The sequence below is a fragment of the Prosopis cineraria genome, unplaced genomic scaffold, assembly GCF_029017545.1.
Source record: "Prosopis cineraria cultivar Desert tree isolate PC_DT_omini unplaced genomic scaffold, ASM2901754v1 PC2, whole genome shotgun sequence".
NCBI lineage: Eukaryota > Viridiplantae > Streptophyta > Magnoliopsida > Fabales > Fabaceae > Prosopis > Prosopis cineraria.
Genome location: NW_026555333.1, coordinates 44,664,529 through 44,686,011, shown reverse-complemented (window position 1 = coordinate 44,686,011; position 21,483 = coordinate 44,664,529). Strand labels below are relative to the sequence as shown.

The 21,483-nt window shown below is 37.0% G+C and overlaps 1 protein-coding gene across 3 annotated transcripts; it reads right to left on the bottom strand.

The window, feature by feature from the left end:
• Positions 1-318: 318 nt before the first annotated feature.
• Positions 319-20,152, bottom strand: LOC129302409 (uncharacterized). Of its 3 annotated transcripts, none has more exons than XM_054941277.1 (13): positions 19,778-20,152; positions 18,750-18,800; positions 17,584-17,617; positions 16,624-16,710; positions 16,482-16,533; positions 14,923-15,103; positions 14,731-14,826; positions 3,890-3,950; positions 3,742-3,806; positions 3,239-3,330; positions 3,063-3,138; positions 1,787-1,953; positions 319-507 (listed from the first exon to the last, which is right to left on the bottom strand). In XM_054941277.1, exons 1-10 carry the CDS (start codon positions 19,874-19,876, stop codon positions 3,259-3,261), a joined length of 798 nt encoding a protein of 265 aa, XP_054797252.1. In that variant the 5' UTR covers positions 19,877-20,152; the 3' UTR covers positions 319-507; positions 1,787-1,953; positions 3,063-3,138; positions 3,239-3,258. The 3 variants fall into 3 exon arrangements, with proteins under 3 accessions (XP_054797252.1, XP_054797253.1, XP_054797254.1); XM_054941278.1 differs by having other exon boundaries at positions 1,787-1,913; XM_054941279.1 differs by having other exon boundaries at positions 3,239-3,312.
• Positions 20,153-21,483: the final 1,331 nt, after the last annotated feature.

Here is a 21,483-nt window from a genome sequence, read left to right as displayed (position 1 = left end):
GGTCAGGGGTGAGACCCTTTATTCATGTATCTGGGGACACTTTATTCATGTATCTATCTCTCCCTCTTTGCAGCACAGTAGTGCTATACTAGAGATCCAAGGTCCATTCATGTACGGAAGTTGTCCTATGCTAAGATTAGCACATAGTAATGGAGTAAGCTATACAGACAAATCAACACATTACATTTACAGATGCTTCTCAACCCTAAACCCCCCATCAGATTTAGATCCCCTGTAGCACAGCTTTCATGGTGTATGCCTGAGTGAAAATTATGAGCCATTAGATTGAGCCAAAAGGTCCGGATGATGTCCCACGTCATACGATCTAATGGCTCAAACATCTTCATTTCAAGAAACTTTTTAGGAAGGGGATCAAAATCTGAATTGCATATTATTATGTACTAGTGAGGGAGGGCGTGTATGTCATTCAATTTTTTTCTTCAGCATTTGGAACATTGAAAAGCACAGCCATTCACAAAATACTCATATAGGACTTGCTTTGGATCCCTGCAAAATAAAATAAGTGGTATCTCTGCGTTAGAATAAGGCATATTCATCCATAGGTCTTGAACTGACAAGAACTTCAGTTTTGGCAAGATCCAAAAATAGATAAAACCGCTTCAATCAGGCTCAGGACCCCTCATGTGCCTCCCTCCATGCTCTTTATAATTGCCTGTCTTTTCAATTTCGTTTTCTTTTCTTTTCCTTTTTTTTTATTATTGGCTTCTACATAAATTTAGATACAAAACCTCTACAGTTTCGGACTTCAAGATCTTAGAATGTCTTTTATTTCATGTACAAATCAATGATAAAAAAAAATGAAATTAGGAAAACAGGGCATTACAAAGACATTAGAGATAGGCACATAAAAGACTCCAAACCCCTTCAAAACCAAGATTGAAAAATGATAAAAGGCTGGGGTTGCATACTGAATTTAGTAAAAAGTTATCTTAACTAGATATCATGAGCAAGTATTTCAGCTAGTAAATTCGAATAAATCCAGGAGAATCTCCAGATACAAGAAATAAAAAATAAAAAAAATCCTCACTCCATCTATCCTGTACTGACACGCTGAAGCTATATTCAATTTGCATCAACAAATTAAATAATAAAATAATATGCACAAGAAGTATGACCGTTGAGTTTAATCACTATTTGCAACCCCAATTCTGAAGCCTTAGCACACCCTCTTCCACAAAATCCAAGAACTCACAATCAAGTCTTCAAAGCTTTGGGCTTGTTAGAGATTATAATAGAACTACTTATGGACCTGCATTTAAAATCTTAAGCTTTTGGGTGCTATTTACATGATATCAGAATCTTTATGACAAAGTCAGCAAGATTTTCCTCACCATGAAAAAAAAAAAAACCACCTATTCTTTTATTTAAAATCAAGCTTTGGCACCGGATATGGTCAACAGTGAGTTTTTTTTTTTTTTTGGTGGAGAATCCTGAGTTTGTATTTTATTCACACTTAAAGCCCAAAAGCTTGTGAGAGAACCATGCATGATTGAAAGTTTAAGCAATCAAGGGGCTTTGGCCAAAAAGATGCAAGAATTACTGAAGCATCAACAGAATTAATAAAAGAGAATTACACCCAAACCCCCAACAGGGCAATTAAATACCGCAAGAAGGTTCATTGACAATTGAGTAACAACTAGTGGACCTAAACGTAATTCTCCCAATTAATAACACCATTCAAGACTTGAAGGTGAATTTTCATATTTGGAGATTTCAATTCAGATAGCAAATTTAAGAGAGGAAGGAGCACAGCAATGCATAAAACCTGATTCGTTGAACTTGTTGCAGCGGTCCAGTACCCAGGTGGATTTGTGCTGGGAAGCCCTTGGCTAACGTAAGCAAATGCTCTTGGCTGTTCTTGTATATAATTTGACTTTGGAGGTGGTAATTCTCTGATAATCCATAACATATAGGCTGATGGGAAAGAAGAACCTAACAAATTAAGCAGACTAATCAACTACCATTATTTGCTACGATCTCAAAATCCTTTATTGGTTTGGTGGGACTTTGTATAGCTATCACTGTGAGTGAACCCTAAACTACCAAGGAGGATCTATGAAAAGAAGCACATAAGCATAATTTTTAAATCTTGCTGTATGATGCACAATGTGATTAAGAAAAGTCCAAATTATTGGCTGCATAGAGAAAGCGGTTGTCTTCAGAAATTACAGTCAGGAAATACACCTTAGATTCTTCAGCCTCACATATTTTAAGATCTAGTTCCTTAAAGTAGTGATAGGATGAGCGAATTTGAATTTGAATTTAAAATCTACGTATTTGAAATTCATACACATTCAGGTAAATTCAAATCCATGAATTTTTTAGTACCCAAACAAGGGATTTGGTCCAACTCTAAATTCATATGCATCCAAACACAGTATAAATGTAATTCCAGCTAAAAATAAACCTTTAAATTTCAATAATATGGTGGTGACCGGTTTACTTTTTAATCAAAGGTTAGGGTATAAGAACAGAAGGCCAGGCATCCTTTTTAATAAAAGCACAACCTTTTTTTCTCAAACTACAGATTAATCTATATTTTGCATAGTGAATGCTGTAAACTCAAGGACCATCTTTAAAATATTGTTTACCATCAAAATGAATGACTTAGGACTTAGCAAATCCAAAAGTGTAAATTCTTTTAGTTTCCATGTCAGGATACTATTAATTTAAAATATATAGCTTTGCTTGATTCAATTTTCATTGCAAACTAGGCACACAGTTTTCACCAAAAACGAAAGAGAAAACTAGACGCATCTATTATGTGAGTCAATGAGGTAACTGTACTATACTATCCAGAAACCTAAAATGTGTAGAGATAACTGTACTATACTATACATAAACCTAAAATGTGTAAACCCCATAATCATATACTCCAAAGAAAATTTGCACATTTCCCAAAAAAAAAAATCCAGCAAACAATGCAACTCAACGGTCTCTGGCTAACTCAACTTCAGAAATATGAGGTTCATTGCAATGGCTTATCAACTATGTTCTCACCCAACCACATGTAGCATGATCATGAAAGACTGAGTAATTACCTACAAAATAGTAGAAGATCGAGAGAACTAAAGCCTTGACACCATACATGAGCCTCAGATGCCAATGGTAGAAAAGCTGCAAGTATGTCCAAAGTGGAGTTAAACAGCAGTAAGCACAGAAAGTTAAAGGGAAACCACACTAAGAGTAACAAGGCTAGCTGAAATGAATTACTTACAGGAATATCTGTGAGAAAAGCTACAAACGCACTTGACAATAACACATCACGGAAACAGTTGCTAAACTGGCAACCTGCATATGGCAGCCAATCTATAAGAACAATAATGTATGCCCAAAGAGTTCAGATAAGGGATCCTACGCTGTTGGAAAACAGCAAAAAAGTGGTACTGTTATTTTCAGCAGATTTGGACCATTTAAATTGGATTAGAACAGCCCAGATTTCATATGTTTTTAAAATTAAAATTTTAAAAAAATAAAGAAAGCCAGATACACAAAATGTAGCCTTCTAACTGTGAACACAAGGGGAAAAATTGATGATTGAATAAAAAAATCAGGGAAGAAAATATGAAATTCAGAAAATCTAAATCAAATCTAGATAACCCCGATCTGCTAGCCATGGAGCCCAATCTCTCTAGAGTTCATGGCTGCAATATCAATAGAGGCAGTGGAGTGTATTATAAACATATGAAGTAAGTGAAAATTAAATTAACAATAATATACCTTCCACATTTCTGATGAAGCTTTCTCAGAACGCACTTTCCTCAATTTGAAGAATAGAAGGAAGCCTATGGAGGGAAAAAATGAACATCAAAGAAAATTACCCACATCAGAGTTATGAGATGGTGGTTATGGAGGCTAAGATTCTCACCATAGCGGCCTAACGCAGCAGCTAATATAAGGGTCATTACTGCAAGAACTTTTTCATATACCTGCACAAGTTACAGATAACAAACTAGCATAGTTTTTTTAAAATATTAAAATATTATTTAAGTAAAATGAACAAAATGTAACAAAAGATGAATAATCGAAGATTTCATCTTGAAAAGATAAAACTGAAATAGTTTCTTCTTTACAAGCCCAAAGAATTGACTTTCTTGTATTTTTAAGCACAATAGGTTTTGAAATACCCAATGACAAAGAACAATAACAGGTTACAGACTGAAAAATGAAAATGTGCTTGTCTCAAACCAGAATTGGTAATCCTATATAGACTCATGAATGTGCATGTGTGTAGTGGGAAGCAAGACTATATATAAGTTTTGAGTATTAGTATAACATTTATAAGAATCCTCGGTGATGAAAAAACCACATAAAGAAAATGTTCTTGTCTAAAAAGGTTTGTATTTTTTTTTCCCAAGAAAGGTTAAAAAATACATTTGGAGAATATTTATATTCTGGAAAAAGAGCCACAGAAGCTGCCTTTAATTAACATTCTATCAGCCAATATTTTTAATTTTTGAGAAATGTTTTCTGAAACAACATCTTCATAAACAAATATGGATTTCCCCCTTAAGTTTATTAACATCTCCCATAAGTCATGTTTAAAATTAGATGATTACCTAAATATGATATTATCAAAATTTGTAAATATATAGGCTACTCAATAATATAAAAATGTGAGAATAATTACAGGAAAATTAGAGGGATACTGTTATGTTTTTGTAATTTTGACTGTTAGTTAGTTACTAGCCGTTGGGTATATTCAGTGGCTATATAAATACCTTTGTGTTTTGTTGTATGGTGTATAATCAATAAATTGGAATTATTCAAAAAGTCTCGTCTCTCTTTCTCTCCTTCTCTTAACCCTCTCGTCTCTCATCTTCTCTAAGCCTCATCCCTTCTTCTTCTCTCCTCCTATCCCTCTTCTACATCTATTCAATTCTATCCTAGTATTACAGAAGTATATCAGTGGTACCAGAGCCAGGCAATCCTTGGCATCTCCGTATTGAATTTTTCTGATATATGGTGAAAAACTCGCACCCAGAAACAACAAGAAATGGATGAGCGAGTTGCAAGACTGGAAGAAAGATTCGGAAAGGTAGATACCTTGTCAGAAATGGTAGAGGGGATCTCCAATCAACTCCAACTACTCATGCGCGATAGGGAAGAAGGGTCGTCCAACCATGACAGGAGGGGGCGACGCAACCCCAGACACAATGAGCGTCGGAACAGAGACGACGGACCACGTTACAGGGAAGACTATAGGCGGCCAACCCAGTTTACGAAGATGGAGTTTCCGAAATTCTCTCGTTCTGACGTGATGGGTTGGCTTATGTGTTGTGAGGAATTCTTCGGTCTTGATAGTACAGCCGAGGATGACAAGATTCGTATGGCAAGTATCCATTTGGACGAGAAGGCTTGGTCATGGCATGTATCGGTCAAGAAATCATGGGAAGGCGTCAAACCTACCTGGGAACAGTATGCCCAGTCCTTACGGGAGCGGTTCGGTCCCACGCATGAGACGCCCATGGCTGACTTGATGCGTCTTCGGTAACAAGGGTCTTTGTCAGACTACAACGATGCTTTCGACACCATAACCTGTAAGATGGCTCTTCCGCAAGATTACATGGTTGAAGCTTATATGGAAGGTTTAGCAGAGGAATACGCCGGCCCAGTCAGGCTCTTCAAGCCACGCACACTTCAAGAAGCTCGATCTTTGGCTCGGATGCAAGAGATCACGTTACAGCGCCAGAATGAGAAGAAGATCAGCAGCAAAAATTCGTCGCACGTGGCTAGCTCTTTGAATCTGTCATCCCAGAATGTTCAGCATACGTGGGGTTCTTATAAAAACGCTTTGTTAAACGGTGGAACCCAAGGCAAAGGGAAAATGACTTCTTTAGCCTCAAAAACCCCTGTTGCGTCCACTAAGAATGCTAGCAATAACTCTAAGACACTTTCTGCAGAAGAAGAAGCTGAATATCGAAGTAAAAACCTCTGCTTTTACTGCCATGGGAAATTTTCAAGGGATCATAAATGTCCCCAAAGACAAAAATTACAACTTCACTTTATTGAAGTTCCAAAGGATACTGAGGATCAGGTTTTTATGGAAGAACCAGAGAAAGAAGACAATATGGAGGAAGGAACACCTCAGGTCTCCTTATACGCTATTGAAGGGATTGATAGTGCTTCCTCAATGAGAGTGGTGGGGTACTGTGGCAGGAAACAATTCCAAATTCTCATTGATAGTGGCAATACACATGAGTTTTTAGATCTGGGCTTTGCAATAAAAATGGGGTGGCAGCCAGATCAAGCTTATGAATCATGTGTTGAGGTTGCTGGGGGCCAAAAATTAAAGGTGCAAGGGATGTGGAAGGGCTTTAAATGGCGTATGCAAGGCTTGGAATTTGTCTTTGACTTTAGAATTCAAGAGCTGCGTTCTTATGACATGGTTTTAGGGCTGCACTGGTTGAAGAGCCTTAAAAATGCTTTTTGGAACTATGAAACTCTCACCATGATTTTCTGGTATGAAGGAAAATTGTGTCAACTTCAAGCCAACATTCCAAATCAGCTTAAAATGGTGCAGCCGAAAAATTTGGGAGTAAAGGTTTCCCAAGAAATTCAAGCCTACTTACTACAACCCATTATAAACCAGCAAAGCACCGTGCAAAATTTCTCCCTTCTCACACAGGGAGAAGTTCCAACAACAATTACAGCCACTCTGGAAGAATTCTCTGACCTTTTTGAGGAACCTAAAGGATTACCACCTTTTAAGGATGGTCATAATCATCCCATTATTCTTCAGAAGGGTACCAACCCAATAAACCTTAAGCCTTACAGATATTCAGCCTCACAAAAGGATGTTATTGAAAAATTAATTGGCGATCTCCTACAGTCAGGGGTCATACAAGAAAGCTCCTCCCCATTCTCAGCTCCTATTGTTTTAGTTAAAAAGAAAGATGGTACTTAGAGGATGTGCATCGATTATAGAGAATTGAACAAGAAGACAATTAAGAACCAATACCCTTTTCCACTAGTGGAAGATTTGTTCGATGAATTAACCACAGCAAAATGGTTTACAAAACTAGATTTGCGTGCAGGCTATCATCAAATTAGGATGGTACGGGAAGATGTGCACAAAACTGTCTTTAAGACTCATAGTGGACACTATGAGTCGTTGGTTATGCCTTTTGGCTTAACAAATGCACCAGCAACATTTCAAGGGGCCATGAATAGCATCTTCCGACCATTCTTACGGAGGTTTGTTCTTGTGTTTTTTGATGATATATTGGTTTATAGTGCTAATCTTGTTGACCATGTACAGCACTTGAAGCAAGTCTTCTCTATTCTAAGGAAAAACTGTTACTGTGTCAAAAAGAGTAAATGCTCCTTTGCTGCCACGGAGGTGGAATACTTAGGACATTTAATTGGTAATGGTAAGGTTAGAACTGATCCTAAGAAGATACAAGCAGTGGCCGATTGGCCTGAACCCCAAAATATGAAACAACTAAGAGCATTTTTGGGGCTGGCAGGTTATTATAGGCGTTTCATTAAGGGATATGGGATTTTTTAACTAAACCTTTAACTCTTCTTCTTAAGAAGAATGGTTTTGTATGGTCACAAACAGCCCTGGATGCATTTAATAATCTAAAAAAAGCATTGATTTCTGCACCTGTACTAACACTTTCAGATTTTTCAAAGCAATTTGTAGTTGAGGCAGATGCTTCTGGAACTGGAATTAGAGCAATTTTAATGCAAGAGGGTCAACCTATTGCTTATTTCAGCAAGGGATTGGCAGAGAGACATCAAGGGCTATCAATTTATGAAAAAGAACTGATGGCAGCAGTGTTAGCTGTGCTTCATTGGCATCAATATTTAGAGAGACAGAAATTTGTCATTCGATCAGATCAAAAAAGCTTAAAATACTTGCTTGGACAGAAGTTAAAAACATCCTTTCAGATGTTTTGGATTGCCAAGTTAGCCGGATTTGACTATGAGATTCATTATAAGAAGGGGCAAGAAAATTCTGCAGCTGATGCCTTATCGAGATTACCCAAACAGCAATTATTACAGATTGTTTTGGCACTTCCTCCCCTGAATTGCTTTCGAAAATCAAAGAAAGTTGCCAGAATGATGCTGTAATTACAGAAATTCAGAAAAAGGTTCAAGCAAACAATGGGTGCTGGAGCCATTTTTTTTGGGATGGAGAATTGTTAAGAAGGAAGGGAAAGCTGGTGGTTGGAAATGATCTTAGTTTGAGACAACAAATTTTAGAGTGGTTGCATTCTAGTCCCCAAGGAGGGCATTCGGGAATTCAGGCCACTTACCACAAAATAAAGGCATTATTTTGGTGGAAAAAGCTGATCAATGATGTGACAGAATTCATTAAACACTGCGACACATGTACTCGTTGTAAGTATGAAGCTGTTGCACCTCCTGGGCTATTGCAACCTCTTCCAATTCCTAGCCGAGTTTGGGAGAGTATTACGATGGATTTTATTGAAGAACTTCCTAAGTCACATGGTAAGGACACAATATGGGTACTAATTGATAGAATGAGTAAGTACGCTCACTTCATTCCTCTTACTCATCCTTATTCAGCTTCTTCTCTAGCACAACTTTTTATGGATAATGTGTATAAACTACATGGTGCACCAGCTGAAATTATAAGTGATCGTGACCCTATATTTGTGAGTGGGTTTTGGAAGGAATTTTTGCAGGTTTTGGGGATCAAACAGCAACTTTCAACTGCATATCACCCTCAAACGGATGGGCAATCCGAGGTCCTAAATAGGTGCTTAGAAACCTATCTTAGATGCATGTGTTGGGAGCAACCTAAGGATTGGAACAAGCGGTTATCACAAGCTGAATGGTGGTATAACACCACATTTCATACAGCCACTAAAGCAACCCCACATGAACTTTTATACGGTCAGAAAACTCCTATTCATTGTCCTTATTTGCCTAATGATTCTGTTTTAGATGTTTTAGACGGGACCTTTTTGGCTAGAGAAGCTGTGTTGGCTGTTTTGAAGCATCACCTTCATCGAGCAGCCAATTTGATGAAGCAAAAAGCTGATTCCCATAGGACAGATCAAGAGTTTGCTGTTGATAAATGAGTTTTCCTTAAGTTGCAGCCATATAGACAAATTTCTGCAGCAGCAAGGAGCACCCAAAAGCTGGCTCCTAGGTATTTTGGTCCTTACAATGTCATTGAACGGATAGGTGCTGTTGCCTACAAGTTGGAACTACCTGCTGAATCTAGAATACATCTAACTTTCCATGTTTCTTTATTATAGCTATGTCCAGATCCTAAAGTTAAGCAAAGGCATCCGCCTCTTGATTGGCCAAAATTACATCCAACCTTGGAACCTGAAAGCATTCTACAAAAGAGAGTTGGTAGGAAGAGAGGACGTATTATCACCGAAGTCCTAATCAAATGGAAACAACTACCTGAGGAGGAAGCATCTTGGATGGCTCTACATCAGTTACAACAGAAATTTCCCCAGTTTCTTATTAATGATCCTTGAGGGCAAGGATCTTTTTAAGGGGGGGTATTGTTATGTTTTTGTAATTTTGACCGTTAGTTAGTTACTAGCTGTTGGGTATATTCAGCGGCTATATAAATACCTTTGTGTTTTGTTGTATGGTGTGTAATCAATAGATTGGAATTATTCAAAAAGTCTCGTCTCTCTTTCTCTCCTTCTCTTAACCCTCTCGTCTCTCATCTTCTCTAAGCCTCATCCCTTCTTCTCTCCTCCTATCCCTCTTCTACATCTATTCAATTCTATCCTAGTATTACAGAAGTATATTAGATACGTCCCATAAAAATAGAAATTTGATAGGATTGGGTCATTAGGAGTAATATTTGATTTTATTTCCTTTTATTTTTATTTCCTTTTATAGAAGATTATGATATGTGTATATATTCTGACCATATTACTAAATAAGATTCATTCGGTTCCTTCCTCTGGTTTGTCTTCGACCACATAGTATCAAAGCACGCAGACGCTGAACACCATCACTCAAACGAAGACGACAGAGCCGACCGAGAGTCAAACTCGCACACTCGACCCTTTGCGTTCATGGGTTCCGGCACTAAGGCTGACTCGAAAATCACCCCAAATGGTGGAACTCCTCTCGAGTTGAGTTCTACCGAGGGGGCGTCCCTTGTCCTAGTTTCCGAAAAGTTCAATGGAACTAATTATTGTGAGTGGGCCCAGAGTGTTCGACTAGCTATTGGAGGCCACAAGAAGCTGGGTCTTATCTCAGGTACATCCAAACCACCAGACGCATCAGACTCGACTGCCTTGGTGAAGTAGGAGACCAAAAATTCTCTGGTGGCTTCTTGGTTAGTTAACTCTATAACCCCTCAAATCAAACGATCCTTTATGTTTCTCCCGACAGCACGGGATATCTAGGACGTAGTCAAGGAGTCTTACTCGGATGGGGAAAATGGTACTCGAATCTATGATCTCAAAACTCGAAGTTGGCAGATCAAACAAGATGAGCGTGATCTTACTGAATTCTGGTTGGAGTTAGTTTTAGTGTGGCAAGAGATTGATCTCAACATAGAAACCGAGTGGTCTTGTCCGAGTGATGCAACACGTCATAAGAGGCTTATTGAAGATGAGCGAGTATTCCAATTTTTGGCTGGTCTTCATCAATCATTAGATGATGTTCGTAGTCGCATACTGGCTCGCTCCCCTTTACCATCTACTCGGGATCCATTTGCTGAGGTTCGTCGTGAGGCTTCTCGTCGCAAGGTGATGTTACCTGGAATTTCATCAACCCTTCCTTCATCTAAGTCGTCTACTTTAGTGAACCGACAATCAGATCAAGGCCAAAAGGAATCAAAAGGAAAGGTTGTATGTGAGCATTGCAAAAAGACAGGCCATTCAAAAGATAAATGTTGGGACCTTCATGTAAAACCACCTAATTGGAAACCACATAAAGGTAAATCTCGTGGCTATCAAACTACTTCTAATTCTACTTCAGACAAATCTGGTCCTGCTCCTAGACAAATCGGGTACCTTGCCTACCATTGACAAGGATCAGTTAAATAAGCTTCTAGAGATGCTCTATAGTTTACAATCCAACCAGTCACCTCCATCTCATAATGCTTCTGTTGCTAAGCAAGGTAATTCGCATTTTGCATTTAATGTATGTTCCACTAAATCAAAGTGGATTGTTAACTCTGGAGTCTCAAATCACATGACTGCAAACTCTACCTTGTTTACCTCATATGTTCCTTGTAGTGGCCATGAGAAAATTGACACGGCAAATGGTACACCCTCTCCCATTGCAGGAAAGGGTAGTATCACTGTTTCTAAATTTCTACACCTTGACTCTGTCCTTCATGTTCCCTATCTTGCGTACAATTTACTATCCATTAGCAAGTTGACTAAACAAGCCAAATGTAGTGCTCACTTCTTTACTCACTGTATTTTCCAGGATCTCTCATTGGGAAGGATGATTGGCAGTGCTGAGGAGTGTGATGGGCTCTACTACCTTGATGAATCAACCGTGAGTAATCTATAGTCCCAAATCTACTGCAACCTTGTGACTACTTCTGAACAAGTTGATCTTTTGTTATGGCATAAAAGAATGGGTCATCCCAATGTCCAATATTTGAATCATTTGTTTCCCCATTTTTCATCTAATAAAATTTCTAATTTTCATTGCAATATTTGTGAATTAGCTAAACATCATCGCTCTTCTTTTCCGCGGTCTAAATATAAGCCTTCTAAGCCTTTCTCTCTTATCCATAGTGATGTTTGGGGTCCATCTTGTGTCTCTAATCGAACTAGAGCCAAGTGGTTCGTTACCTTTATTGATGACTATACCCGTGTGTGTTGGGTATATTTAATGAAAGATAAATCTGAGGTACCCTATATTTTTATCGAATTCTATACCATGGTTCTTAATTAGTTTAACACATCCATCAAAATTCTCCAAACAGATAATTACACTGAATATGTCAACAAGTCTTTAAGTGACTTCCTTAAAGCTCGGGGCATTATCCATAAGACCTGTACAAATACACCCCAACAAAATGGGGTAGCCGAACACAAAAATAGACACCTGTTGGATGTTGCCCGTGCTCTTATGTTTACCACAAATGTGTCAAAATATTTCTGGGGGGATGCCATTCCTACCGCCACCCATCTCATTAACCGCATGCCCACAAAAATCCTATCCTATGCCACACCCCTTGAGTGTCTCTGGCAAACCCACTCTCTCACCCATCTTGAAACCGTTCTTCCATTAAAGTTATTTAGGTGTTCTACATTTGTTCATCTCCATTCCTCTTCCAAGCTTGACCCACAAGCTATCAAGTGTGTGTTTCTTGGTTACTCCTCACACCAAAAAGGATAAAATGCTTCGAGCCATCCTCTAAACATCTACTTATCAGTCATGATGTTACTTTTTCTGAATCCGAACCTTTCTATTCATCACCTTCAATTCAGGGGGAGAGTTAGAGTGAATTTCAAGAATATTCTCCCATTGAACCTATTGATTCTCTTGACCATCCCACTTTGCCAAAGCCTGTCTCTTTTATTCCAGAATCAAAAGAAAATGCAAGTTCAGGGGGAGACAAGAACACAGGCGTAGAAGGTAAAGAGATCAAAGTTTACACACGCAAGAAGAAGCATGGTACAAAAGCTCTCATACCTGAAGCAATACCGGAATTAGAACCGATGACAAATTCTATGAGAGAGAGTCCTAAAGAAGATGAGAATGATAATCCTGATGAGGAAGAAGGTTCAGAAAGTTCAGAAGATGACTTGGAGCTGCCTATTGCCCTCAGGAAGAAGCCAAGATCATGTACACAACATCCTATTTAGACGTTCCTATCTTATAAAGCCTTATTCCCAGGATATCGGGCCTTTATTGCGAATGTGGATGGTGTTTGTATCCCTAAGGACATTCATGAGGCCCTGAAAACGTCTGGATGGAGAGAAGCTGTCTTGGAAGAAATGAAAGCCTTGGAAGAAAATGAGACTTGGGAGGTTGTGCATAAACCAAGAAACAAGAAGCTGGTTAGTTGCAAATGGGTATTTACCCCTAAATATAAGGCTGATGGAAATCTTGATAAATTGAAGGCTAGACTGGTGGCAAGAGGGTTTACACAGACCTATGGCATTGACTACGAGGAAACATTCGCACCAATGGCAAAACTGAACACCATCAGAGTATTGTTATCTATAGCAGCCAATTTTGAATGGCCGTTACACCAACTAGACATCAAAAATGCCTTCCTAAATGGAGAATTGAAAGAAGTTCATATGACTCTACCTCCTGATTTTGATAAAGGAAGGGAGAATCAGGTATGTAAATTGAAGAAATCATTATATGGGTTGAAACTGTCTCCAAGAGCATGGTTCGATAGATTCTCAAAAGTTCTAAAGCTACAAGGCTACAATCAAGGACTATCGGATCACACTATATTCGTTAAAGTAGAAGGGGGCAAGAGGTGTGTCGTTATTGTATACGTTGATGATACAATCATCACTGGTGATCATAATGAGGAAGCGGCAAGAATAAAGGCTGTTCTTGGAAAAGAATTCAAGATCAAGGACTTGGGTTGTTTGAAATACTTCTTGGGAATGGAGGTTGCAAGATCAAAGCAAGGTATTTATGTGTCTCAAAGGAAGTATGTACTTGATCTCTTAAAGGAGACAGGTATGCTGGGGTGTAAACCTGTTGAAACCCCCATTGTTGTCCCAAAGAAGAGGCAAAATCCAAGAAAAAAGAGGGCAATTTAGATAACGAGGGTAACTATGTTGAGGAAGAAGAAGATAAAGAGAAAGAGAGGCCAATGGATAAAGAGAGATACCAAAGGCTTGTTGGGAAACTTATTTATCTATCTCACACACGACCTGACATAGCATTTGCTGTGAGTGTTGCTAGTCAGTATATGTGTGAACCGAAGGAAAAACATATGGAAGCTGCATACAGAATCCTAAGGTACCTAAAGGGAAATCCTGGACGAGGTTTACTGTTTCAAAAACATGAACAAAGGAATATAGAGGTGTATACAGCTGCAGATTGGGGTAGACATCACCAAGACAGATCTACTTCTGGGTATTGCTCATTTGTATGGGGAAATCTGGTTTCTTGAAAGAGTCAAAAGTAGAGAGTTGTATCCAAAAGCAGCGCTGAATCTGAGTTGAGAGCTCTTGCTCAAGGTATAATGGAAGAATTGTGGCTAAAAAGGGTTTTAGAAGAGATCCATGTCCAAATTGATCTGCCTCTCAAACTATATTGTGATAATAAGGCTGCCATAAGTATGGCATTAAATCCTATCCAACATGAGAGGTCCAAGCATGTGGAGATAGACAGACATTTTATCAGAGAGAAGGTAGAAGATGGAATTATATGTCTAGCCTTCTTACCCACAAATCTCCAAGCAACAGATGTGTTGACAAAGGGGTTACACAAACCCGCTTTTGATAATTGTATAAGCAAATTGGACATGATTAGCATCTATGATCCAACTTGAGGGAGAGTGTGAAAATAATTACAGGAAAATTAGAGGGATACATCCCATAAAATTAGAGATTTGATAGGATTGGGTCATTAGGAGTAATATTTGATTTTATTTCCTTTTGTTTTTTTTCCTTTTATAGAAGATTATGATACGTGTATATATTCTGACCATATTACTGAATAAGATTCATTTGGTTCCTTCCTCTGGCTTGTCTTCGACCACAAAAAAGTTAGATGATGCAAAGAAAAGAAGAAGACTGAAGAGTTCCACTTCCATACCTCAGCAATTACAGAAGGGTTTATCGGATTTTCTCCAGCACCAATCCAGATCATCATGGTAAATGCCATCATCATAAGAAAGATCATAGCAACAATCTGAAGGGAGGAGAAATTCAAACTAAAATGAACTTGCAACCAATTAAACACACTAGAAACAAGGCATTGGCCTAATGTGGGAATTTTTTTCATTACCATGATGACATATTTTTGCCGGCTACCAACATGAACGCCTTGGAAGCAGCATCTCCTACAGTCTTTCACATGATGTGAACCAGGTTCTCTCTTCAGAATTACCAACAAGGCCTGGCTGATGCTATTTTGATCATCATCTTCTTCTTCATCTTCTTCATTTGCCTGATGGCAGAGGTCCACCCTAAAAAATTGTCACCCACAAAGGCGTGCATACACCTCAGAAACAGTTTTGTCCCAGAAATAGCTGTATGCTGTATCAGCCAACAAGTTTACTTTATACAAGATGATGCATGTTTTACCACTTCATTAATGTTGTGAAGAAGAGGTACACAGCTCAAATAGAAATTTAAACGAGATTCTCATCACAGCAAATGTGAAAATTCTAATGGCATGGAATCATCAGTATTGATAATGTTCCAAACGAAGTCCTAAGTAATTAAAACTTCTGAAAGAAAATGTAGCATAAGTTATTGAAATCCTTATGCCACAAATGCAGTGTCAACAGGGTATTAAAAAAAGACATGCATATTATAAAACTGTTTCCAAAGCAAAGCACCAGCAAATGATACAGAGCCCCTAACTTGTCTTTTTCTTTTTTATTCAGTGGCTTAATATAATAAAACCTAAGAAAACAAATTGCTAAAAGAGCACAGCCCACTAACTACTCCCAGGTAGTCAGACATGACTCCCAATAAAAGAATACCAGATATTATGCTCCTTACATACAATTTCAAATCTTGTCAAAAACTCTGCTTCTTTCTGAACTGTTAAAACTCTAAAATTGTGAACAATCTAATCCCTACTAATCCGCAAGTAAAGTAGACTCTTTTTCTTTTTTATTCAGTGGCTTAATATAATAAAACCTAAGAAAACAAATTGCTAAAAGAGCACAGCCCACTAACTACTCCCAGGTAGTCAGACATGACTCCCAATAAAAGAATACCAGATATTATGCTCCTTACATACAATTTCAAATCTTGTCAAAAACTCTGCTTCTTTCTGAACTGTTAAAACTCTAAAATTGTGAACAATCTAATCCCTACTAATCCGCAAGTAAAGTAGACTCATAATTTACATTTATAATAAGAATAAAAATGTTCCAAGGTATAGTATAAGTCCCCAACACACTTCAATTTACAATGTTAATCTCAATATCCTCTTTTTTCTCAACTCTGAATCTCAAGCCATCCCCAGCCTGTTATCATCTAAATAGATTGCCAACCGATCTTTCTTCCAGACCCAACAAATATACACCCCAGAAACTATCATTCCAAACTTTATTCTATTTTTTTTTATTATTCTATTGATGGAATCTTCGTTATTTCCAGATCCTAATTCTTTCCGTGCCCATTTCTATGTTGACAAGTTGTCCAAAGTTAGTAGTCACATTTTTTTTTTATTTGTTGATCTAAAATCTTACTGCTATTTGTAATAAGGGAAGATCAGAAGCCCTACATGGACTGCGTGGAGACTCATGACAACATGTTTATGACAATTTCCAAAAAGAGGGAAATAAATAGCACAGATAAATCTTCTTCTAGAATTATATAATGACATACCAGAATGACAACAGAAGAAGAAATACTGCCAAAAACAGAACTCTTGGGGAGGCTGCAGTAATATTTCATCATCAGAAATGAATGGCACTAAAGTCTCAAGAAACAGAAATTTTGGCAGCACATATGGTTAGATAAAACATACCCATAAGGATGAAACCACAAGCATGAGACCAACAGTTCCACCCATTACAAGTAGCAACAATGGTAGAAGCAAAATATATAAAGTACCCTGCAAATAGAAAACTTAACATTAGTCAGCTATGCATGCCAATCTGCATATACTAAATCTATGTTACAACACATGAATATAAATTATGTGTTCGTAAGATCTAATATCAAATCACCCAGTATGTGGACAGCATCTAAGCGAAAAGATTTCAGTCTGAGTAGAAGGCTTCTAACAGCTAAGTCGTTAGTAATGACTAAAGATGCAAATTGAAAATAAGAGGAAAATGCATGACATGACATAAAAATCTTAATTTGTGGTTAGGATTACCACAATAGATGTGTTTGTGTGTGAAACTAAATATAGGGAAACGACATATTCTCTAGTCAATGGAAGCTTGGCCCCATAATTAAATTACCCCCAGATGAGAAAAGGTGTGTTTTCACTTCAATAGTTAAGCAGCATCACTGGGTTGATAGTACACAATAAACTCTAGCCTCCAGATTTTTCAGTGCGATTAACTTGACTTACCTCAGTAAACAACCACAATAACATCAGGTTGGAAAAATTGTGAATTTTCTGGATGTTCCATGGGGTTGGTTGGTTGCAAGTAGAAGTTGCTAATTTTGTTGGGTGAATTGCATTCACAGTAGCTTAGAGATAAAGGATGAGATAGATGTATGAAATGGGAGTGAATATCAGAGAAATATGTTTACATTTCACTCTGTACTGTCAAATATAACGACTTGAATTAACAGAGAGAGCTAGTTTGTAGAATCTTCTTCTATTACCGTTAATTTAACTAGTATGAGGCCAAATGCTAATAACATGTGAAAAAGTTTCCCAAAAGAAAAATTAATTTCTCATAATTAACAAACCACTTCTAAAATTATCAGTTTATTTCTCAAGGCAGAAAAGTAAGAACATCAGCCATACCTAAATTGGAAAATCCAACCATGAGATGAAGTACCTAAAAAATAGAAGTCAACAACGTCAATAAGCTATGTAAAAGCCAAAGAGGCAACAATGCATAACTGTACAGTTGACAACTTAAAAGGGAATTCAATAACAGATCACAAGGTGGAAATTAAATACAGGAAAGAAGCATAAATATACAAACTTATTACACAAAGTTTAGTAAGAAATTTAAAACCATAGAGACAATAAAACAGGAAACTTCACATATAGAGAAAACAGTAATACTTAATTCTTAACCATGACTGAGGTATTAAACTGATCTTCACAAGGAAGTTACTGCTTCCAAAATTAACATGCAATTTTTAGAGACAGCACCATCTTCAAGGCTTGACAAGGGAAGACTATCAGTGATCAATCAGTTGCAACATATTATCTGTCATAATATTGTTACACTTATATATTTTAGACTACCAAACAAATGGATTTTCAATCGCAATATAATTCAAGGGGTGATTAAGATCCATTTTTTATACGCATGTGAAAACAAAATACCAAGAAGATATTGAATTCTCATGCGAAGACACATTTTCTGTAATAATTCTTCTTCACATTGAGTGAGAAAAGGTTGAAATTTTTCAGGTTATAAGATTAAAAAAGAAACAGTTTTATTCAGCTGAGGCTAACTGGCTAAGCGTATGCTTTTGATCATAAAAGGTGTTCATACTTTACTAAAATTGGTCATTTTATAGAGAAAACCATATATTTTAGGACTTTGCTTAGAAAGATTGCCTGCTCCATGCCAGAAATGAAAATGCGGGCCCCTCATCCCCACAATTTTTTATCTCAGATCACTGCCCTAACTTATTTGATGTTTCTTTGCAACTTAGAACCATCTTGCTTCTCTTATAACATAAGCGTACACAGTTGGTGATGGCATAAAACCAGATGGGTGTCCATCTGCAGCCAAAAACTTTAGTGACGACTCTTGAAATCCAGATATCATACTGCCCAGATACCTCAACGATTTTGGCAATTGAATTAAATAATAAGTAAAGCTCGCAATATTTAACTGCCAATTAATTTTACATGACAAAAAAATCATTACAGTATGCTGCAAATGTCAGCATCTTCAACTACATAATAAAAATATGAAAAGTTGAATTGACTGATGAGATAGCACTTACTTTTTGACGAGTCCAACCATCTTGTTGATTTCTCATATGAATCCTCATCAGCTGCATAAGATAGTGTTAGATAATGTCACGGACGGTAGGGAAAAGGAAAAGCTCTTATTTCAGAAAATTAATTGTTTTGGAGTGTTATCTCGCCATATAACATTTAACCTGGCATATATGTTGCAAAATATAGCGGTTACAACAGAAGCAAGAAGAAATAGTCCTTCTGGATTTGCTTTATTTAAGGCATACCAATGAGAACATTAAACAGATTAGCAAAACCATAACATTTTGCAGTTAGTTAAACATTCCTTAATATAAATCCTCTAAAGTTAAAGTACCTCTGAAGTGAGAGAAAAAGTGACACAAGAAGTGAGGGTGTATTTCACCCATTCTTTCTTTGCTTCATATCTCTCTCTGACCGCACAAACAAACACTTTCACAAGTTTCGAGCTTTGGGGAATCCAAAACACTCACACTGTCATGTTATCTCAACAATGAGACAAAAATGAAGAATAGAGATCAAAGGAGGGAGCTCGCCAACCCTCAAACAAAACCCCGTTTTGCCTTTACATTTCATACTACCCCTTCTAAAGTTACCCTATGGGAATGTCGGAATTATAGAGAAGGGAGACAAAGGGAAAGGAAGTAAAAATTTAAGTTTGACAAAGTTTTTAATCTCATAATTTTTCCCCCTTTCCTACTCATCCCTTTTCCTCAATCCACAGGCAAAAATGCAAAATTTAAATCGAAATAAAAGAAAATATCAAATTGGAATTTCACCTGCCTACTCACCCATTCTCCTTAGTTTAAACATACCCTAAAACTCTACCCCATAACCCAGAAGCGGAACCGAATCACTGAAAAAAAGATGGGATTTTGATGAATTACTCTTCATTTTTTGCTCAAATACCAAACCAGTAACAATTTAATGGTCATCGATTCAATAGGGTCGATACATTGACCAAGAAAAAGCACAACACAATGTCATTTAGAAAGATCCTCGGAAAAGATATACAAGAAGAAGAAACTGAAACCTGAGCAAATGCAACGATGGCAAGAAATCCATTGATGGAGGCAAGAGCTACATTGAGGATGATTAAGTCCAGAGCCAAGCAATTCCTCAATTTAGTCATAGATTACAGTGTCAAAAGAACCAAGCGGGAGAGGAGCAGAAACCCAGAAAATCAAGTCTCTGATGCAGACACACCCCCTCTCTCTGCCCCTTCCCAAGAACCAAGAAATAAAGACAGACAGATTTTGGTTGTTCGTAGATGAATGTACTTTTGGAGCAGAGGATGCTGAAGTGGCCGGTCGGGCAAGACAGGAAATTTGCTATTTGGGAGTCTATGTTCTTCGCATCCCTGAGGAGAGACGAAAATCTATAACATAGAACGACTCCGCCACTTGACTCTTGCTCTCTTCTTTGTCTTCGGGATTTTAATAATTTCTATCAATTAATAATTACAATTATAATTAATAGTCCAAAACTTGGGACCTCACTGCAAATTCTAATAGCAAGACACTTTCTTAACCTATTTAAAAGTTAGTCTAGTTAATAAAAATTTAATGCATAATCTATATAGTTATGGATTCAAATTCCTCAATCATTATGAGAAATTTATTAATAAATCATTTATAAATATTTTTGTAAAACCTAAAAGCATACTCCATCTAATAACTCGCCTAGATTTTTCGTAACCCAAAATGACGACTTTCTCTGCCAAGAGTTGATTTTGCAGCACTGACCACTGACCAGTGACTGCTGAACTTTTAAGCCATTGCTGTCACCTTTGCAGGTTCAACATGCATTTTTATTTTAAAAAATTATGCGTGGGGGCCAAAAACACTAACATAAGATTTGTAAACAAGAAAATAAAAAATTGTCTAAGATTATTTTGAAAATGTACAAAGATAGTCATTGAATGAAAAAGAGGGGGACATTGACAATTTTGTGTCCATTAAGAAAGTAGAGAAAGATAAAAAAAAAATACATGAGGTCATTAAAAAAGATTTTTTAATATAAAATCACTGTAAAAAATACGAAAAAACTGTGTAAAGGTACAAATTAGATCATATTAAAATTCAAAAATAATTTGTCTCATAGAAATGGTCTTCAAAATCAATGTCTAAACAATTATTATTGGTATAGTGATCAAGCTAATTGGCGCAGCTATTTACTTCACTAAATATGTGATCAAAGATAACTGTCAAATTTAAAAAAAAAAAATCTGTTGACTAGCAATATATCAGAAAAATTAATTATTAATAGAGTACAATAATATCATTTAATTCATATAGCTAATTCTACATGGTATAATAAAACTATGTGTGGTTATTGTTGTTGAATGTGGGAGAACATGGACATTAAACTCTCAAGATTTTAAGTATTAGGACTCTATTGATATTTCTAAGGTGAACTAATTAAATATGAATTCTGAGAAATAATATGTACTTCACAATCTAAATAATTTATACTAAGGCAACTCCAAAATGTTTAAATACAAGTCTATGATTGGATCTGAATATATTTATACAGTTGAAATTCTCATCAACCTAACTTTCTATAACGAATTTTGCTGAGACCATGCTTAAAACTTTTCTCTTTAATTTAGAACAAAGTCAATGCGCAGACAGTTGTTTAGTGAGTCAAACCTTAGTACTACGAAATCTAACCATTCAATTATTGTCATTATCAATAACGTTCACTCAGTGATATTAATTAGTTGCCTCAGATAATGAG